This window comes from Spinacia oleracea, chromosome 1 (genome assembly GCF_020520425.1).
Source record: "Spinacia oleracea cultivar Varoflay chromosome 1, BTI_SOV_V1, whole genome shotgun sequence".
In the NCBI taxonomy this organism is placed as follows: domain Eukaryota; kingdom Viridiplantae; phylum Streptophyta; class Magnoliopsida; order Caryophyllales; family Amaranthaceae; genus Spinacia; species Spinacia oleracea.
In genome coordinates this window covers 114,465,865-114,485,671 of record NC_079487.1, presented here as the reverse complement: position 1 = coordinate 114,485,671, position 19,807 = coordinate 114,465,865, and the positions used below count along the sequence as shown (strand labels likewise).

Below are 19,807 nucleotides of genomic sequence, written 5' to 3'. Positions count from 1 at the left end.
GGACAAATCGATATGGGAAAATGGATTCTGACAAGGTCATGATCTAGAAAGATTGATTCTGATCCGGATGATCTGGACATGTCCGTTCTAATTTGGAGAATGGAGATGATCTAAACAATATATACGCCGATTTAGACATGATTTGGACAGACTAGTTCCGATCTAAACATGACGTGGAAAAATCCGTTCTGATCTAGACATGATATGAAAAACTCTGTTATGATATGGACATCATACAGACATACTCCGTATCTATTTTGATCTGAAAAATTGGTTATGTATGCGAATTTAAAAGCTTCTACTTTGTTAATGTTTCTTATTATGCCTTAAACAATAGATAAGAATACACCACCATCACCATCACCAACAACAACAACAACAAAACCAATAATATTAACAAAATTGTATAATAATAATAATCCAAAATAATAATTAACAATAATATTAACAATAATAATAATACTCCGTAACAGTTATGACATCTAAACTTATTTGTTTTGATCTGAATTAAGTAATATGGTAGTGAAATAAGAAGAACTAAACAGGGTTATCGTCATTAACCTTGTACATGACAAGTCATCTTAGAACAATTGATAACAACATTTTACAAGCTATTTAATAATATTGACTTTACCCTTTTTTTTTTTTTTTTTGGTTCTACTACGAGGAATTCCCACCACTTTGGGCAAGTGACTAATTTTCCGCGAGAGTTTGTATTGGGTACCTCGATGGGCAACATTCCTCCCAGCTGAGAGTTTTTCCATATCCAAAGCTCGAACCAAAACCTGATTAAGGAGCAAAATACCCTTAACTACTCACCAAAACCTGATTAAGGAGCAAAATACCCTTAACTACTACCCAAAATCCCAATCGGTAATATCGACTTTACTTAATTGTATCAAAAAATCTGTTTAAAACAAATTCCCTGAGAGTCTAAGACAATGACACATACAAAATGACATTTTATCGAACGTTTGATATCCTTCAAAACTAACACTATTTTATTTAGATTTTAGAAGGCACCAAAATGAATGTAAACTTCTCCTTTGTAAGTTTATACTCCGTAGCAACTTCACCATTGTTGCCCTTTAACCAATAAAATACCAAAAAAAGAAAGAACCACTAACAAAATTGCCAAATTGTGTAAAATAAAAAAATTAAATAAATGAATAAAAGTGATTTTTTTTGTTGGTTTTCTAATAAAAGTGATTCTTATCCACCTAAAGTCATTCACATCTTCATTTCCCAAAGTTTAAACCTTCCTCTTCCTTTTTGTATTCTTTTATTTTTTTTAAATAAAATAAAATAAAATAAAATAAAACTTTATTATTGGGCATATAATGCTACTCCAATACAACCCATCAACACCGTGGCATTTCAAATCGGTATATTCTTTCTTTATTATTCCGCCATTTTAAAATGACTACTTTACCCTCCAACTCTCACCAAACATCACAGCCCACATACTCCGTAAAAGCCAAATAACGATTAACGTAGAACGACCTTTTGGTGTATTTAATGGGCTGAATCCTAGTTTCCTATCTCTCCATTACTCCGTATTTTGACTTATTTTCAATTTTTAGTTTATTTGAAGTCCAATAAATTTAACGGTTTTTTCATGAAATGCCCCTGAGGATTGCAATAATGCACCAAATACACCTGCGCGTTTCAAAATTCATAAAATACCCCTATTTACTCAAAACTGTTCACCAAATACCCCTATTATGACTTTCCGTTAGTCCTCCGTTAAGTCATGTTTAAAATTCATAAAATGCACCTAAATATAAAGGTTTTGCATAGTATACACCTATTTGTAAAGTTCTTTGCACCAAATACCCAAACTTCATAATTTGAATCCAACGGCTAGTTTTAATTCAATATAGTCGTTATGTTCATGCTGCCTATAAGTAAGGCTGTTGTTCACTTGACTTGCTCCATGTTTAACCCTCTGTTTCCTAAATAGCCATGAGTTCTAATTCAAAAACCGGATCCTCTTCCATCCCAAGTTTGTCATACCTAAGAGTTCCAAATAAAAACTGCAATTGTGGGAGAAGATTTGCAATTAGGAGCTCGGAAACGGCTAAAAATCCGCAAAAGCTTTACTACAAGTGTGATCCTTGTGATAATTTCAAGTGGTGCAAAGGTTTTGTTGAGCAGACATTTGATGAAGCTCAAAGCAAGGGAAACAGAGCTGATGAAAACAGGGGAATGCAAGAAGAAAACAGGGGAATGCAAGAAGGAAGCAGGGGAATGCATGAAGAGTTGAAGCTATTGAAGAAGAAACTGAAACAACAGAAACAACAATTCAAGTTTGCAATAAAAATTGGTGTAATAATGTTTGCATTTCTAATTTGGATAGCAATGAAGTAGAGTTGTAACAAATTTCAAGCAATAACATCACTTGTTTAAGCATATGAGCTTTACAAAAACTGATTTCTAAGTGGACAAATGCCACTGAAACTGCACAAAAACATCTTGTCTAAGCAATTGTGTTCTTTCCAAAAAGTGATACTAACTGTAAATTGCCTAAGCTATTTTAACTTTGTGCACCTACAATTCACCAAAAACTGACTAACTTTTAACTTTGTGCATGGTTAAGTTGCTGTGTTTGCTCTTTTCCTCCCCCTTGGACCCCCTTGATGTACTTGCTCCTGCTGCTGCTGAAGTGCTTGGTCCTCCATTCTTACATGTCCTTGAGTTATGACCAAACTCCCTGCATTTTCCACATTTCACATTGTTGTTCCTCTTCCCCTTCCTGGGTTCATTTGGTCCTCTCTTTCTCTTCTTAGCAGGTCTGCCAGCTTGTCTTTTGATGACTGGAGGCTGAATGGTAGGGAGAGAAAAGTTAGGCCACTGTGTTGGGTCTGACATGGGGTGAATGTGGTCTGCATATGTAAGCTTGTATGCAGCAGACTTGAAGAATGGGGAGACAAAATCAATGGGGTTCAGCCTTTGGTCATAAATCACCCTGAGTGCATGCTTGCAGGGGATTCCAGAAATTTGCCACTTCCCACACCCACAGCTTCTAGTTGATAACCTGATGGGGAAGTTCACATGTGCATCTCTGACCTCAAATTCCCCCCCACCACAGGCTATAGCATAGCAGAACCTAGACTCTCCTGTTCTTTCATCCACCTCTTTCTTGGCATACTCAGTCAACTGACCATCCTCCATATCAATTGCCATGTCAAATCTTGCCCCAACCCTCTCCATACACCACTTTCTGATTGCTGTACAACAACACAACAACATACAACATTATACACAGAACATCACAAACATCACAAAATAAAGGAACAGAACATGAAGTGGTGAGCTATATATACCTTCCAACAATGAGAATACAGGCATGTCTCTGTATGGTTTTGTGCATGCATTGAATGACTCCACAAAGTTTGTTGTGTTGTGATCACAACAAACAGCAGGGTCAAACATATGCCTGGACCACTGCTCCTGGCATGTGTCCAAGTATGCAGCAGCATTTGGATCATGAGCAGTGATCTTCTCTAATGCTTTACCATACACATACTCATTGTGTGCATTTGCAGCTATCCAAAACAGTTTGAAGAAAACAGATCCACTAAATCCATTGTTTTTGCAATTCATGTACAAGTGTTGGCAGCAAACTCTCCTAGTAGCTCTAGGAAAAGTATCTCTCACTGCCAAGTCAACTCCCTACACAGGATATGTTCATTTTAGGCCAATCATATCTGTTGCAATATTATAAAATTGAAACAAAAAAGGAGCAAAATAAACATATACCTTCATCCTGTCACTGATGAAGGTCCAATCATCTTTGTTGCAACCCTCTTGCTCAAACATCTGCCTCAAGCATCTCATGAAATGTGTCCAACTATCACAGCTCTCAGTGTCCACTATCCCATAAGCCAGAACAAATATTTCATTGTTCCCATCAATGCCAACAGCTGTGAGTAGGATTCCCTTGTAAAACCCACTTAGATGAGCCCCATCTATTCCAATTATAGGCCTGCACCCCCTCAAAAACCCCTTGACTTGAGCAGCAAAGGAGAAGAAACAAGCTCTGAACTTGGGGTTCACATCCCCACTTGTAGCACCCCAGGAAATCAGTGCATAACTTCCTGGGTTTGTCTGTTTAATCATCTCAGCATACCTAGGAAGCAACTCATAAGCCTCAGCCCAACCACCATGTATCTTCTCTACTGCCATACTCCTTACTTTGTACAACAATCTCTTTTTAACCCTCAATTGAAATGTCTCCTGTGCATACCTTCTCAATGTCTCAACAGGAATTTCAGTGTTGGCCTCAATTAGACTCATCATGTTCTTACATAGCCACTCAGAGGTCACCACAGGGTTCTCCTCCAATCTCCCACAAGTTTTGTGGCACCCACTGATCCCCTTAATAGCCCAACTGACACTGTCAAACATCTTACTTGCATGTATCCTCCAGTCACAAGTTTCTATTGCACACACTGCAGTGTACCTCTTACTGTCAGCCCTCTCAACACTAAGTCCAAACCCCTCTTGTATGCAAAAACTCCTCAAAATATCTAGGAAAGTGGACTTGTCTGGAAAGATCAACCAAGGTTCTAATTTGATGGACCCATATGGTTGATGAGTCCATATCTTTCCATTCTTGTAGGCCTTATCCATCTTACTAGAACCATCCAAACATTCCTCAAACAATAAGTCAGGCACATCATCTGTTATCACCTCAGCCTCCACATCAGAGTCAACCCAATCATCAAGTTTATCCTCCTCTAGTTCAGAGTCTGGTTCAGATTCCTCCCAATCTAAATCCTCACTCTCCTCTTCTGAACCTATATCCTCAACATCAGTGAACACCCTTGCACTCTTTGACCTCCCTGTACCCTTCCTACATATGACCTTCCCTTTGGATACCCAAGTTCCAGCTTTCTTGGCAGTCACTTTGTTCACCCTGAACCCTGTAGGTCTAGTTCTGCCCCCCTTCCTTTTAACAGCTTCAGACTGATTCTGTGTTGGTGTTGAATGGGGTGGCTGATCATTTTGGGTGTTCTGTGGTGGTGGGGAATGGGGTGGTTGATCATTTTGGGTGTTCTGTGGTGGTGGGGAATGGGTGGGGTGTGTTTGTGGTGATGGGTCGGGTTGCTGTGGTGGTGGGATGGGCTGCTGTGTTGTTGGGGTGGGTTGCTGTGCTGGTGGGATTGATTGTTCTGGAGTTGGGGTGGGTTGCTGTGGTGTTGAGGTGGGCTTTTTTGTTGTTGGGGTGGGTTTTTTTGCCTTTGGTGTGGCCTGTTTTTGAGTTGGGGTGGGTCTCCTCTTAGGGGTCAGTTTCTTGGCTTTAGGAACCTTAGGAGCTTTTGGAGTAGTTGGCTTGACTTTGGCCTTTTGTTTTGGTTTAGGAGAAGTAGGTTTTTTGGAGGGTGAAGATTCTTGTGTGGGTTGTGGTTGAGAGGCTCCTGGAAACACCTCATCAGCACCATCCTTGCTTATAATCCTCACATACTCAGTGCTTAAGTCCTTACAATCAACCACAGGCACCTCCACAGCTACTGTGTACTCCATTTGTTCTTGAAGTTCCCTTAAAATGTCCTCTCTCTCCTGTTTTTTCCTCATTTCCTCTTCCTCCTTTCTTTGAGCCCTAAGAAGTTCATCTTGTCTCTCTTTGAGCTTTCTCTCACTCTCCTTCCTATGATGCTCAATTGTGGCAACATCATTTCTAAACACCACTCCTGGTTTGTCTGTACCCTCAACCCATATTTCAGCAGTGTCCTTACCCCAATTCCATCCCCACATTAGCTTCATTGTCTTATCATCTACCAACTCAACTCTACCACAGGGAGACTCAATAAACAGGGCAAATGTACTAGGTAAAAACACATCCTGCCTAACAGATTCCTCAAAAATATCCAAAAACAACCTCAAAAGACGATACTTTTCTATGTCTGAAACTCTCACATCAAAGCTATGTGATCCATGATGCAATAACAACCACATTGCAGTCATCCTAAAGGGAAAATTTAAGAAAAAAAAACATGAATTTCGATTCAACCAACAACAATTCATCAATAAACAACCACAATCATGATCACAATGAAATTCAACAGGTCACAATCACAACTTACAACTAACCAAACAATTATTCACAACAAATCCAAGGAATAACTAACTTCTAACCAATCAATTAATCTCAACTGACAATTTCAAAAAATCACTGACAATTACGCAAAACCCTAACCCTAATCAATTTCGCGAAAAAAATTATACTTTACAAGCAAAATAAATCAGCGAAGAAGGGATTATTACCTTGAAGTAGATAATCCAACTAGGAAAAGGGCTCTTGTTCGTCCACTGCACCCGAAGCTCTAAATCGCCTCCAAGTTGCCCCCCTTTTGTCGCGAATTCACCAAACGAACACCCACGAACTCGCCAAAAGAGAACGCAACAAATTTCACTAAATTCTTGAAGATCTACCCAGAATTTTGTCAGTTACAGTAGAATTGATGAGGGTTGAAGAACAGGGGAAAGGAGAGAGAAAGAAGAGAAGTTGAGAAGTTTTTTTTTTTTTTTGGAATTTCAGTCACAATTGTTACCTAAATCGCGCCAAACAACAATTAAGGGCAAATTGGTAAAACGTCACTAACGGCAAGCTAACGTCCGTTAAATCCAGGAGCATTTAATGAACAGTACGGAACTTTAGGGGTATTTTATGAATTTTGAAACGCGCAGGTGTATTTGGTGCATTATTGCAAACCTCAGGGGCATTTCATGAAAAAACCGTAAATTTAATCCAGTTTAATTCCATTACTCCCTCTGTTCCTTTGTGTTCTTCCCATTTGAGAAATAATGTGGAAATTAAGAAAATTGAATCTTGTAATGATTGGGGGTAAGAGTAATGATTGAATGTAAAATAAAGTAATAAAGTAGTAAAGGAAAGTAATAAAAAAATGAAGGAGAGAGAAGATATTTTTAATAAAGTAATAAAAAATTATAAAAGTGGAGTTGGGTGGGTGAATAGGGAAATATGAATGAATTAAATAAGAGATGGTGGGAAATTTTATGGTAAAAAGGTATGTCCAAAAAAGGAAATGGGAAGAACATATAGGAACGTCCGAAATAGAAACGGGAAGAACAAAAAGGAATGGAGGGAGTAGTATTTTGTATTCTTATAATTCATTTTAGTTCATTTCAGTCTAATTCAGTTTAACATTATAATTTATTTCAAATAATGTCTAATAAATTCAATTCAGTCCAAGAGAATATCTCCTACTCCATAATTAGTTTTATCAGAATTCCGCATCCTCCCCTGCTTTCAAGAGTTTGACATAGGTACGTGGATTCAAGTTGTTCTTACAATAAAAACGAGCGAGGGTAATTTGGTCACTTCTCACTTCAACCCAAGCAACCCATGTTCATTCCAAAAAAGCAGACCGTTAGAGTTCCCAAATTACCCCTAGTTGAAACTAGAAGTCTGGAACACTCAAGGCTAAAACTGTCCTTCCGTAACCCAAAATTGCTGTCGGGTACTTTTTTGTTTTTATTTTATTATTATCCATAGATAAATAAATTACACGAACGTGACTGATCCCCGCGCTACACGAAAGGTGGCTAAGTAGGAGAGAGAAATTAAACTTTTTTTAGAGAGAGAAAGTGTTCGTTGGGAGAGACGTTATCGGACTTCAAACGTCTTTTTCTTCAACTCGCCGGTGATTTGGATTTTCCAGTTTCAAGTCCGGCGTTATTTTTGTGGGTTCTGTTTCATAATTCTTTGTTTTACGCCTGATTTCGGAATTCTAGGGTTAGGGTTAGGGTTTATTCAGTTTCAAGAGTTTGAAATCTTGGTTCTGCCCTAATCAAAATTGAGGATTTTTTTTATGAAGTTGGGTTACTGGGTTGATTTCTGTTGTTTCAAATCGGTTGAATTATAGTTTGAACCAATGTTTACGCCCCAGAAGAAGGTTTTTTCGGCTTGGTCGCCGAGGAGAGAGAATCAGAAAACTCCGGTGGTGAATTCAAATTCTAATGCTAGAATTTCTGAAAATGGAAATGGAGACGGACTTGAAGATTTGGATGGGAAGGTTGCTAAGCTTGAAAATGAGGTGGGTTATTTTTATTAGCTCTGTATTTTCACTTACTTAATTTCCTTGTTTTCATGAGATGGATTTTGAGTTTTTGCTCATCTGGGTTTTCTCTGTTTTTTTTGGGTGGGTTTTCATTTGTAATGAAAAATTCGTGCTTTTATTTTATGCTCTGGTTTGAGTAGATTCGTGCCTTTTGAATGTGGTAAGTATGATATTGGACTGCAGCATGTTAATGGATGTCCGGTCTGTTGGAGAAAGGTTGAGAATTAGTTGTTGCTTGACGTATTTTCAGTTGAAATTGGGTAGTTTTGTGTTGGTTGTAGACCTTGTAGCAAATGTGAGGCGCATTGGTAATTTGGCCTCTTTGGTAACACTGAGATATTGACGGATCTTTAATCAGTATGTTTTCAGGATGTAGTCGGCTTTTTCGGGTTGTATTATGATCTTTGTCTGCAATATGTTTTGAGGGAAAATTCAGGAACTCTGGATATTATTGTTAATACTTTGCTATATATGGATGAGCGAGAATAGCCTATTTTTAAGGAGCTTAAGATCAGGATGTAATGATATATTGATATATCCCATTTATATTATTAAAACAATTTTATCCTTCCCAACGCCTTATATTTTTGGGGATAAAATTGAATCTGCAAAGCTGGTATGCTGCTTGAATTTGTGGCAATGGCTTTAGCAACCAGCAAGTATTAGAGTAATTGCTGCGAATTGGTGGTAATTTGTACGCACAGCTTGGACATTTCATAGTGGTAACTCCTATAAGTGCTTGTCATGACATCATACTTTTGTGAAAATTTTCTTTTTTGGGTGTTTAAATCTGCTTTTCCATTTGCTATATTTTTCACCCGTCTCATTTTTCTTGAAGAACCAGGTTAGGTCTCGATTCCTCCTTACTGTTTCCCCCTTGGACTCGTTTCTTATTGCCTCAACTGGGGAATACGGATTAAACACCTGGACAAACCAAATGAGCTCCTTGCTTTGACAAACCATATCAATAGATCTTTGGGAGGAACTTATTGGAGGAGAATAAAAATAGAAAGATACTGATGCGGAAAAATAAAGCTTTTCAGGAAGCTAATTGAACTTTGTCATGCAACTTTAACAATTAGTCATTATGCTTAGTTGGTTGTTGGAAGAAAATTAAGGAACGACTGAGTATAGTATGTTGGGATTTAAAAATTCGAATTTTCTATTCGAAATAAAATCGACATTGAGGACTGGATCAATATCAGTACTAGCGTGAATGAAAATAATAAAACTGAAAAAATAGTAAGAGAAGTCTTGTTTATAGCACAATTTATCAAGAAATGTGATCTAAACTGGTACAAGTTAGAAATCCTTTATCACCCTTTATCAATCCTCATGATTATTATTGGTCATAATTTTTGGCTGGCTTGTTCTCAATCCTCAAGTTAGAACTGTGGCTGCACTTTTGCCTTGATGAGATCCATATACAGTTTTTGTCTGCTTGTTCTTAATTATTTGCTTGTTTCTTACAGCTATTTGAATACCAATACAATATGGGACTTCTCTTGATTGAGAAGAAGGAATGGAGTGCTAAGTTCGACGATCTCCAACATGCATTGGCAGAGCAGAAAGATGCACTAAAGCGAGAGCAGGCAGCTCATCTTATTGCAATGTCTGATCTCGAGAAGAGAGAAGAAGATCTGAGGAAGGCGTTGGGTGTTGAGAAACAGTGTGTTCTTGATGTAAGATTACTGTGTCCTATCTTGAGATTTGGTCCCAATTATTTTGTTACTCGTTCTATTTTTAGAAGATGGAGTTTGTATTCCAGAAATTAATTTACTTTTATGAGATGCTATATTTGTTCTCTTACTGTCATATACAAATACATTTGTTGAATATTCTTTGTATTTGGCAGCCAGATTATATTTAATATGAAGGATGCAAGGCATGGTTCTTTGATTTCTCTTTCAAATTTGAAAGGTTTTAGATGGTATCATTGTCTTCTAAAATGTAGTATTGGCTACAATTTGATAAATGTCGGTTTTTGCAGCTGGAGAAGGCCTTGCGTGAGATGCGATCAGAATATGCTGAAATTAAATTTACATCTGATTCAAAGTTGGCTGAAGCCAATTCTTTGGCAGCTAGCATTGAGGAAAAATCATTAGAAGTTGAAGCAAAACTGCGTGCGGCTGACGTTAAGTATGCCGAGGCAAGTAGAAAGAGTTCTGAAATAGAGAGAAAAATGCAAGAAGTAGAAAGTCGAGAAAGTGCTCTTCGAAGGGAGCGGTTGTCTTTTAACTCAGAGTATGTGGCAGACTGCAGGCTTTTGTTATGTCTCTTATATACTTCGTATAATTCATGCTGGCGTTTTATGCATGATATCTATATATCCTATTTGATGTGTTATTGTTTATTTCAATAGGAAAGACACACATGATTCAAATTTTTCTAAACAAAGAGAAGACATGCTAGAATGGGAGAGGAAGCTACAAGAAGGAGAAGAGAGATTGTGCGAGGCTCGGAGAATCCTCAACCAAAGGGAAGAGAGAGCCAATGAAATTGACAAGGGCCGCAAGCAGAAAGAGTATGAACTAGCGGAGATACAGAAGAAGATAGATAAAGCTAATATGGATATGAAGAAGAAAGAGGAGGATATAAGCCAAAGGCTAGCTAACTTGACTGTAACAGAGAAGGTGAATATACTACCTAAGTTTTGCCTACTTAAATTTTAGTTTATGACAATTGCTAATCTGATCATTTTTGAGCTTGCAGGAAGTTGATGCCATGAAAAGGAAAATCGAAGAAAAAGAGAAGGACCTACTTGCTCGGGAAGAACAGCTTAATGAGAGAGAAAAGGTGAATTTCGCCTTACTCTCTGATGTTTTCGTGTTTGTTAGCATTTTTTGATGCCAGAGCATTGTCTGCTTAATGAGTAGTGCTGTCATCACCTGTGAGTCTATCTGTGTAGTGACATTCTAGTTGTCGAATTGTATTGAATTTAAACTCGTTGCCTTTTTACGCTCTTGCAGAACGAGCTCCAAATTCTTCTCGATGAGCACAATGCTCAATTAGATGCTAAGAAACAGGAGTTTGAGTTTGAGATGGATAAGAAGAGGAGATCTGTTGACGACGAATTGAAAGATAAGGTTATTGAATTAGAGAAGAAGGAAGTTGAAGTCAGCCACGCCGCAGAAAAAATTGCAAAGCGTGAACAGGCTTTGGAAAAGAAATTGGAGAAGTTTAAGGAGAAAGAGAATAACCTGGAATCAAAAGCAAAAGTGTTGAAGGAAAAAGAAACTAGCACCAGGGAAGAGAATAAACAATTGGAGAAGGAAAAGAAACAAATACTGATGGATACTGAGAATTTACTGAAGCTCAAAGAAGAACTGGAGAATGTTAAAGCTGCAAACGAAAAACAATTGCTGAGGATACATCAAGAGAAGGAAGAGCTACGAGTGACTGAAGAAGATAAGTCAGAGCATTTACGTCTCCAGTCTGAACTAAAGCGAGAGATAGAAGAGTGCAGATCACAGAAGGAAGTACTTTTGAAAGAAACTGCTGAGTTGAAACAGGAAAGGTTGTCATTTGAGCAAGATTGGGAATCACTGGATGAGAAGAAGGCAGAAATTGAACGAGAGTTGAAAAGGTTAGCAGAAGAGAAAACGAAGTGGGAAAAATGGAGACATTTGGAAGAGGAAAGATTGAGGAATGAGAGTCTGGCTTCTCAGCAGAAGATGGAAAGTGAGCTTAAAGCTTTTGAATTAGAAAAGGATTCATTTGAAGCTCAGATGGTTTATCAGAAGTCTATTTTGTCAGAGAGAGAAGAGACTGAAAAGAGGAAACTGGTTGATGATCTTGAACGGCAGAAAAGAGACCTTGAGATTGAAATGCGGAAGATGTATGAAGAGAAGGAAAGAGATCTTTCTGAAAGAGAGAGATTGTTTGAGGAAGAGAGAGAGAAGGAACAGAACAACATTAATTACTTGAGAGAAGTAGCTGAAAGGGGAATGTCAGACATGAAAGAGGAGCAAAGGAGGATTGCAAAGCAAACAGAAGAAGTGGCTGCTAGTAAGAAAGATTTGGAAGGGCGTAGACTGGAAATTCAGAAGGATGTTGATGAGCTTTTTGTTCTTAGTAGCAAATTGAAGGATCAGAGAGAGCAGCTTGTAAAGGAGAGGGAGAGGTTCGTTGCTTTTGTTCAGAGATTTAAGAGTTGTGGGCAATGCGGTGAAGTAACCCGCGAATTTATGCTCTCTGATCTTCAATTTTTAAATGAAATTGAGAATAGGGAAATTCTTCCTCTGCCAAAGCTAGCTGAAGATTATATCAGAAATAGCTTCAAGGAGAATCTACGTTCATCTGAGTCTCAGTATGATGAGAGATCCCCTGTTCCTGGAAATATGGAATCTACCCCAGGGAAAACTGTCTCTTGGTTCCGGAAATGCACAAAAAAGATACTGCAGTTATCACCTATCAAAAGAGAAGAACCAGCTGCAAGGGAGAACCCTGGTGGAGAGGGCTCTCCGGTAGACCAGGATGCTAATGCAGGCCCAGCTTCTGATAGACATGACAATGTTGAAGAAATGCAAGAATTGTCATTCAGAGTGGCAAGTGATTCGTTAGATGTCCAGGCAGCCGATGAGAGTGTCAGGGGGCAAGAAGGTGAGCAAGATCCTTCAGTTGGGGCATGGGGTAATACTGACAACGGTAAGGAACCTGAACCGTCCCAGAACTCTGATTTGAACGGTCAACATAGAGTTGGAAAGAGTAAGCTCACAGTTCGGACACGTTCAGTGAAGGATGTAATTAGAGATGCTAAGGACATTGTTGGTGATTCTGTTGAACTGAGTGCTAGTGAGCATCCAAATGGTGACGCCGAAGACTCTACACACGTGGATGGTGGGAGTCGGGAGGTTTCTGGCCTCGCAGATAAAGAAAATACAAAGAAGGGAAGAAAACGTGGTCGTGCTCTCACTTCGCAAGCTACCGCAAGTGAGCAGGATGATGGGGAGAGCGAAGGTCGTTCTGATAGTGTTGTTGCTGGTGGGCCCAGAACGAGGCGACGAAAAGTTGCTTCAGGCGCTCAAGCACCTGTTGAAAAACGGTATAATCTCCGGAGGCCAAGGAAGTAAGTATTTGTATGAATTTATCGCACTTTCTTCTGTTTGATGTGATATCGTGTCCCAATATAAACAAGTTAGACCTATCATAAAAAAATAAAAATTCAAATTAACCTATAAACAAGTGGGAAGGGAACTACTGAAATGCTTGGCCTAATGAGTGATATAGCTTTTCCTTTCTGGTGTGGTTCCTATAGAACACCAAAGTTTTTATTCTGTGACTAGTTTGTGGGGGCGTGTCCATATTTTATATTCAAATATTATTCAGAGTGAAGGAAATCCATACCCTTCTTTCCGTCTTCTTTGTGTTCTTTTCTGACGATGTGTGTGTGCGTGTGTGTGTGTGGGGGGGGTAAGTGTTTGGATCCAGAGGTTGATTCTGAATGGAAACACCTAGGTACATCTGCAAAGCTTGTTTTAAATGTAACTTTTCTGTATAATTTTTCTTGTTAATTCTTTTGTCAGCAAGAGTCTAATGGTTTTCATCAGTGTCATATTTCTTCACGCTGATCTAGGAAAGTTGGTTGATTCTGACATGAGTATATGTTGGTCGCAGTGTTACCACAAGTGCAGCTGTAAAAACCTCATCTGGTACAAGGAAAGATAATGATGGAGAAGATGAACAAAGGGAGATTCTAGATGGAAATTCAAAACCCGGGCCATCTCATTCAGTGGGAGTTGCTAGTGATGATGGCGCAACAAGTATAAACTTGATGGAGGTGACTCAGGTGAGTGAGGACTTGGAAAGTTGGTTTTGTGAAAATGCAATTCTTGTTGTTGTTCTTTCTTATCTTTAAGCAAAAAATCCTATATTGTTCTATCTTGGTGATATCTTATTCCAATTCTGGCAGGTTGAAATTGAGGAGGTGAACATATACAGTACCCCTGTACCTAAAAGAAAGAGTAAGAGTACTGGTGAGTATGGTGATGAGGATTATAGTGTTGCGGAGGAAGAGGACAATGATGATGGTGATGATGATGGTGAAGATGATGATGATGATGATGAGGCTGAGCACCCAGGAGAAGCTTCAATAGGAAAGAAGCTGTGGAAATTCTTGACTACATGATGATGCATAATGAAGCATTTATCATCAGCCAATTACAGCTTTTGCTCTTCAACTGTATCACCATTGATTTATATCCCCTTTAACTCTTCCTTTTAGGAATGCCCATGTATTTGTGTATTAGCATTATCGAATCTAGAGTTGTGAACCGCGGAATCTCTATACAAAGTCTTAGGAAGAGTTCCGTTTAGTCTGTGTCTGATGCTTTCTGGTAGGAGTATATTCCAATCTTTTGTCTATTATTTACAGGAGATTAGATGAGTCTAGTTGTGGTCTGTGCGTTGGTTTTTTTACGCGGGACTTAGCTTACCACATTGTTTAGTGAAAGTCAGGTTTGTTTGTATCATTGGTTTGGAGATTATTGAAATCTTTTGCTCATTTTGTATTCTCTTATTTGGAAAGATTCTTTTGCTTGAAATGGTACACCTTGAGTCCTTTACCTGATTAGGCATATGATCAGCACTGGAGTTGTCTGAAGTTAACGATCTCTTTGGTTTCTGATGCGAGTTCAGAATGAAACCTTGTCAGTACATTTTTTCTAGTAGTCCAGAACAAATGACATGAATTAACAAAATTCCATTTAGTACTTTTTAAATACAGAGTGTAGATACCAAAGCATTATTAAAAATAAAAATAAAAATAAAAATTGACCATAGTAATATGTGTCTTATGGGGTCAAGGTATTTAATAATAAAGATTTATGTTAAATATGCCCCAAATAACTTGCCAAAGGTCACACCTCTCCTACAGTTGACATTTTGATATCTTCTTAACCACTTTCGTCTGATTTGAGCAGCAATCATTGGTCCGAGATCCAAACATGGTGGCCGGAGATATATTCGTGGCGGCGTTTGTTCAACTGGTTCTTGAAAAACTGGCATTGGTAGCGGCGAGGCAGTTGACCAAGGGAGGAAAGAGCCGAAAGACAGTGTGCATTCAAGAATGGGAGACGATGCTAAGGATGATCGAAGCGTTGCTTAGTGATGCTGAGCATAAGCAATGTGAGAGCAAAGCTATCAAGGGTTGGCTAGAAAATGTCCAAGATTTGGCGTATGATTTGGAGGATTTTTTGGATGACTTTGCTGCTCAAACTCAACAACTCAACAAGGATACTGGACGTCTTGGGTCTATCAGCAAAAAGGTGTGTACTAGTACTACTAATCCAATCCGTGGGATGGGAGAAGTGATTTTGGCGCACAAAATATATAGTGATTTTAGTGTATTCATTGTAAAACTGCATTTGTTTTGCACTGTTTGCAAGGCGTCTGCCAAAATCAATCTATAATGTGCCAACATCAGTTTTCCTAATTTGTTTCAACTTCATTTTACTTCTGCTTGCTCCATAATTTCATTTTATTTGTAATTTTCTATCTTAAAAAGACAGTTATCTTCACCACCTGCAGTTTGATGAAACCCTTAGGGAGGTGATGGCTCTGGGGATCGGAGATTCAACAAAGCTGCAAGAATTGGAACAATTTTGCTTATTAGCAGATGAGTTGTGTCTAGAATGGGACAAAGATAACAATGAAGTTAATGACAAGAGTAAAAAATACGGGGGAAATGAGCTACATCCGTACAACTCCATCAAAATCTGTGAGTTTAAAGGGTACATGGGGTTAGCTTTTCCTTGTTGGTTAGGAGATGAATCTTACACAAACATGGTCTACATAAGCTTGATGAATTGTATGAGCTGTGAACGGTTGCCACCACTAGGACAACTACCCTCATTGAAGGAGCTTCATATTCAAAGAATGGACAGTATTAAGGAAGTAGGTCCTGAATTTTATGGATCATCATCTTTAAATAATCCATTTCCAGCATTGAAGATTCTAGATTTCTCTCGTATGAGTTCCTGGGAGAAGTGGTATAGTACCGGAACAGCATTCCCCCGCCTTGAGAAGCTTTCACTTTCGCACTGTGAATCATTGCAGGATTGCTGCTTACCTTCTCATCTCCTTTCTTTAAAGGAGATTCTGATCTCATATTGCCATCAACTGAGTGTCAAACTTCCAAGTCTTCCTCTGCTTGAGAAGTTGAACATAACTAAATGTAAATCAATGATGTTTAGTACTGCATCTGTCATTTGTTCAGAATCAATGGAACTTCACAGTGTTACAGAAGTTACTGGCCTTACTATGCCAGACTCTTGTCAGAGTGTCTTCATCACAAATTGTCACTCCATTTTGGATGTTGGCAAGATACCTCTCACAATTACCTCGTTGCAGATTTGCAGTTGTGATAATATACAGTCTGTTGAACTCAAGAAATCATCTATTGGAACTTGCTCTGCTGTACAACAAAGCGTCTACATTTGGGACTGTAAGTCTCTGATTACTCTCGAGGTTCCAAACAAGATTAGTTGGTTAAAGATAAACAATTGCGAATCTCTCAACTCTTTGATATTTACTAGGAGTGACCTTGAACTTGTTCATCTCGTCGTATTAAGAATTGCTAGCTGTCCTAAAATCATCTCATTTCCAGAAGATCTATCCCTCCCTTGTATAAAAGAACTTATGATCATAGACAATGTTAGTTTAAATGGCCTTCCAAATCAGATACAAAATTTTACTTGTCTAGAATACTTGGAGATGACAAAATGTCCCAGAATACTGTCTTTTCCAAGAGGGGGTTTACCTAGGAACCTGAAAAAAACTTCACATTAAGAATATGAGTATAAGGCAGCCATTTGAGGAGTGGGGATTAGACCTCCTTGATTCTCTCCAAGATCTGAGACTCTGTGATACTGGCTCCTCATCGGCTTTAGTCGAGTGCATTCCGAGTTCAGATCTTCAACTACCTTCATCCTTGTCTAAGTTTGAAATCAGCTATTTCCAGTATTTGAAGTCCATTACTTGGAGCTTCTTCCCCAACCTGACTGAACTTCATGTTACCCATTGTCTGAAGCTGGAATCTTTGGGAGATGAAAGTTGCCTACCTCCCAAACTGAAGACTGTTTTGATACAGAATTGTCAGACACATGTGTGTGAAATAGGCAACAGGCTCCTCAAGAAACTTAACCCTTATGATGAAAGTGATTATGATAACTTTTCTTATCATTATTGATTATTCTTGGTTTAATCCTATTTTATTTGGTTAGGATAACCCATATCTGAATGTTTTTTTGTAGGAGTCCTACACGGTTTTACTAATCCCTTAAGGGTTGGATTTTACGTGTAGAAAAAAAATGTGTTTTTATGTTTGTTAGGAGTCACATTTTATTAAGGAGTTTATTTTCTAAGTGATGTAAAATTCTATTCTACAATTTTTATTGTAATATTGCCTATACAAAGGCTTAAACTTAAAAGGATGTTTTTCTTTGACGGGACAAAGGCTTTAAGGATGTTATTGCAACTGATCGTGAACTATAAATAAGGGTGTATAGTGAATATGGTGTACCCATAAAACACAAGTACATAGATGAAATAATTAATAATATAGAGATTGTGGGATTAAAGAACATAAAAAAGCAATTTTGTGATCATAATCAAAAGCTATTATGTACACATAGAAAAAGGATTCAAATGATACTTGTATTGTATGTATGCAAATATATCTGCGTGATATCATTTTATTTTATTAATTCTATGTTTATATCTCATCAAGGTCAAATTTGAAAAAGATAAACATTGAAATATTATTTTAATTTAATTTTAATAAATATCATTTTAATCTATATTAAAAAAATATATTAAGTATCTAAAAAAAATACATTTATTACGGTCTACCTGATATAAAAATTCTGGATCCGGATAGCATTCAAAATTAATGTTATTCTCTCTCTCTCATGGTGAGCGGCGCATGATAAGGGTTTCTGCTATCCTGCACCACGTCCATTGATGGGGAGGAAGAAGAAGGTAACGACGGTCTCGAAGCCAGGAAATAATGGAGTTTCTTCTCCTGATGTTGGTACTCATGATTCTGCTACTCAAGCGTCTAACTTGGAACCCACGCAACAACTCACGTATGCTATGGTGGAGGAGCTGCTTGCTGAACCAACCTCCATTGCTGACGCTTTTCCCTGCTGATAAAAGCCAATCTGCTAGATTAAGTCGTACTAGAATAATGAGTGTTATTCCAGAAATTGGAAGCCCTGTTAGATCTGATTCTGCGCATACTGTAAGTAGGAGATTGCAGATGGGGGGTGAAATTGGTGATGCTAATCCACAGAAACCTCCTGAAACTTGGTCTAGTATACTTAAGGGTAGCTCTCTAGCCACTAAAGGTCGAGCTCTCTCATATGTTGCTCCTGTGACTATTGAAGGGAAATCTGTTGCCCAATTGCAGGCTGATGAACTGGACAAGTATAATACTCACTGGGCTACTGCTGTAGTATTGTTTGTTTTAGGGGAAACACCCACTATTGCTTCTGTAATGCGATTTATTGCTAAGGATTGGAACCAAGTGGTCACCCCTACTGTGTATTTACATGATGAAGGGTATTTCTTAGTGAAATTTGCTTCCATGGAGGACAGGAATGAGATTCTCTATGCAGGACCCCATTTCTTCTATGGAAAACCAGCTATCATTAAGCCATGGTCTGCTACATTTAAATTTCATGCTGAAGTGTTGAAGGTTATCCCTCTTTGGGTTAGGTTCCCTAATTTGCCACTCAATTGCTGGGGGACAGATTCTCTTAGCAGGATGAGTAGTGTGATTGGTGTACCTCTCTATGCTGATGAATGTACCTCGCAACAACTTCGGGTTTCTTTTGCTAGGGTGCTTGTGGAGGTTGATGTCACCAGACCTTTACCTAGTAGCATTGTTGTGGTTGATGCTTCAGGAGAGGAATTTATGCAGAGTGTTACTTATGATTGGAGACCACCTTATTGCAAGGTGTGTTGTATGGTAGGGCATAATTGTGAAACTAAAGCTGGAGTGTTAAAGAAAGCTGCTGTACCAGTGAAGAAGGTGACAAAGAAATGGGTCCCTAAAAAACAGCAACCAGTGGTGGTTCAGTCCACTCAGGCTCAAGTAGTTCCTACTCAGGCCACACCAGTTGGCACTTCTAGTGTGATTCACTCAGATGATGATGCAGGTTGGAGAGTTGACTCTAGAAGGGTGAAACACAGAGAGGAGAGGGTTCCTCCTTCTACTACTCCTGTACAGAATGTGTTTGGAGTGTTGACCCAAACACACCATGAAACACATGATGAGGAGTTAGATGAAGAGGAGGGAGATGGGGTGCAGTTTGGTCATCATTCCTCCCCAGGATGATCATCTGTACTTGGAATATAAGGGGTCTAAATGACCCTATTAAAACAAGGAAGCTGAAATCTTTCTTGTTTGAGAATAATGTTGATGTTATAGGTGTGTTGGAGATAAGGGTTAAGAAGAACAATGCTGATAAGATAAGACAAAAACTAGGGAATTGTTGGAGTTGGGTTTGTAATTCTAGCTGTAATCCTAGAGGTAGAGTGTGGTTAGGCTGGAGAATAATGAATGTTACTGTAAAAATCCTGGATGTTCATGAGCAATTCATTCATGGTGAAATTTTAGATAACAGAGGGAGGTTTGTGTGTTATTTTACTACAATTTATGGTCTGCATACTGTAGAAACTAGGAAACCTTTATGGGCTTCTCTTGCTGGTATTGCTGC

General features: G+C 38.5%; 3 protein-coding genes across 3 annotated transcripts; 2 read left to right on the top strand and 1 right to left on the bottom strand.

Annotated features, from left to right (window-relative positions):
- Window positions 1–2,538: 2,538 nt before the first annotated feature.
- Window positions 2,539–5,961, bottom strand: LOC130465621 (uncharacterized). Its single transcript, XM_056834456.1, has 3 exons — window positions 3,763–5,961; window positions 3,327–3,675; window positions 2,539–3,230 (listed from the first exon to the last, which is right to left on the bottom strand). The coding sequence occupies exons 1-3, from the start codon at window positions 5,959–5,961 to the stop codon at window positions 2,572–2,574; spliced, it is 3,207 nt and encodes a 1,068-aa protein (XP_056690434.1). The 3' UTR covers window positions 2,539–2,571.
- Window positions 5,962–7,541: 1,580 nt separating this feature from the next.
- LOC110786859 (protein CROWDED NUCLEI 1) lies at window positions 7,542–14,604 on the top strand. Its single transcript, XM_021991437.2, has 8 exons — window positions 7,542–8,063; window positions 9,560–9,769; window positions 10,078–10,331; window positions 10,450–10,720; window positions 10,800–10,883; window positions 11,057–13,155; window positions 13,704–13,875; window positions 13,999–14,604. Exons 1-8 carry the CDS (start codon window positions 7,902–7,904, stop codon window positions 14,212–14,214), a joined length of 3,468 nt encoding a protein of 1,155 aa, XP_021847129.1. The 5' UTR covers window positions 7,542–7,901; the 3' UTR covers window positions 14,215–14,604.
- A 141-nt stretch (window positions 14,605–14,745) lies between these two features.
- On the top strand, window positions 14,746–17,531 carry LOC110786818 (putative disease resistance RPP13-like protein 1). Its single transcript, XM_021991397.2, has 2 exons — window positions 14,746–15,352; window positions 15,615–17,531. Exons 1-2 carry the CDS (start codon window positions 15,032–15,034, stop codon window positions 16,872–16,874), a joined length of 1,581 nt encoding a protein of 526 aa, XP_021847089.2. The 5' UTR covers window positions 14,746–15,031; the 3' UTR covers window positions 16,875–17,531.
- The last annotated feature ends 2,276 nt before the right edge of the window (window positions 17,532–19,807 follow it).

Coding starts and splice junctions, on each gene's coding strand:
- LOC130465621 (XM_056834456.1), bottom strand. CDS start 5,961: ATGTGGTTGTTATTGCATCATGGATCACATAGCTTTGATGTGAGAGTT. Junction 3,676..3,762: donor TCATCAGTGACAGGATGAAG/GTATATGTTTAT, acceptor TATCCTGTGTAG/GGAGTTGACTTGGCAGTGAG. Junction 3,231..3,326: donor TGTATTCTCATTGTTGGAAG/GTATATATAGCT, acceptor GTTGTTGTACAG/CAATCAGAAAGTGGTGTATG.
- LOC110786859 (XM_021991437.2), top strand. CDS start 7,902: ATGTTTACGCCCCAGAAGAAGGTTTTTTCGGCTTGGTCGCCGAGGAGA. Junction 9,770..10,077: donor AGAAACAGTGTGTTCTTGAT/GTAAGATTACTG, acceptor CGGTTTTTGCAG/CTGGAGAAGGCCTTGCGTGA. Junction 13,876..13,998: donor ACTTGATGGAGGTGACTCAG/GTGAGTGAGGAC, acceptor CAATTCTGGCAG/GTTGAAATTGAGGAGGTGAA.
- LOC110786818 (XM_021991397.2), top strand. CDS start 15,032: ATGGTGGCCGGAGATATATTCGTGGCGGCGTTTGTTCAACTGGTTCTT. Junction 15,353..15,614: donor TTGGGTCTATCAGCAAAAAG/GTGTGTACTAGT, acceptor CACCACCTGCAG/TTTGATGAAACCCTTAGGGA.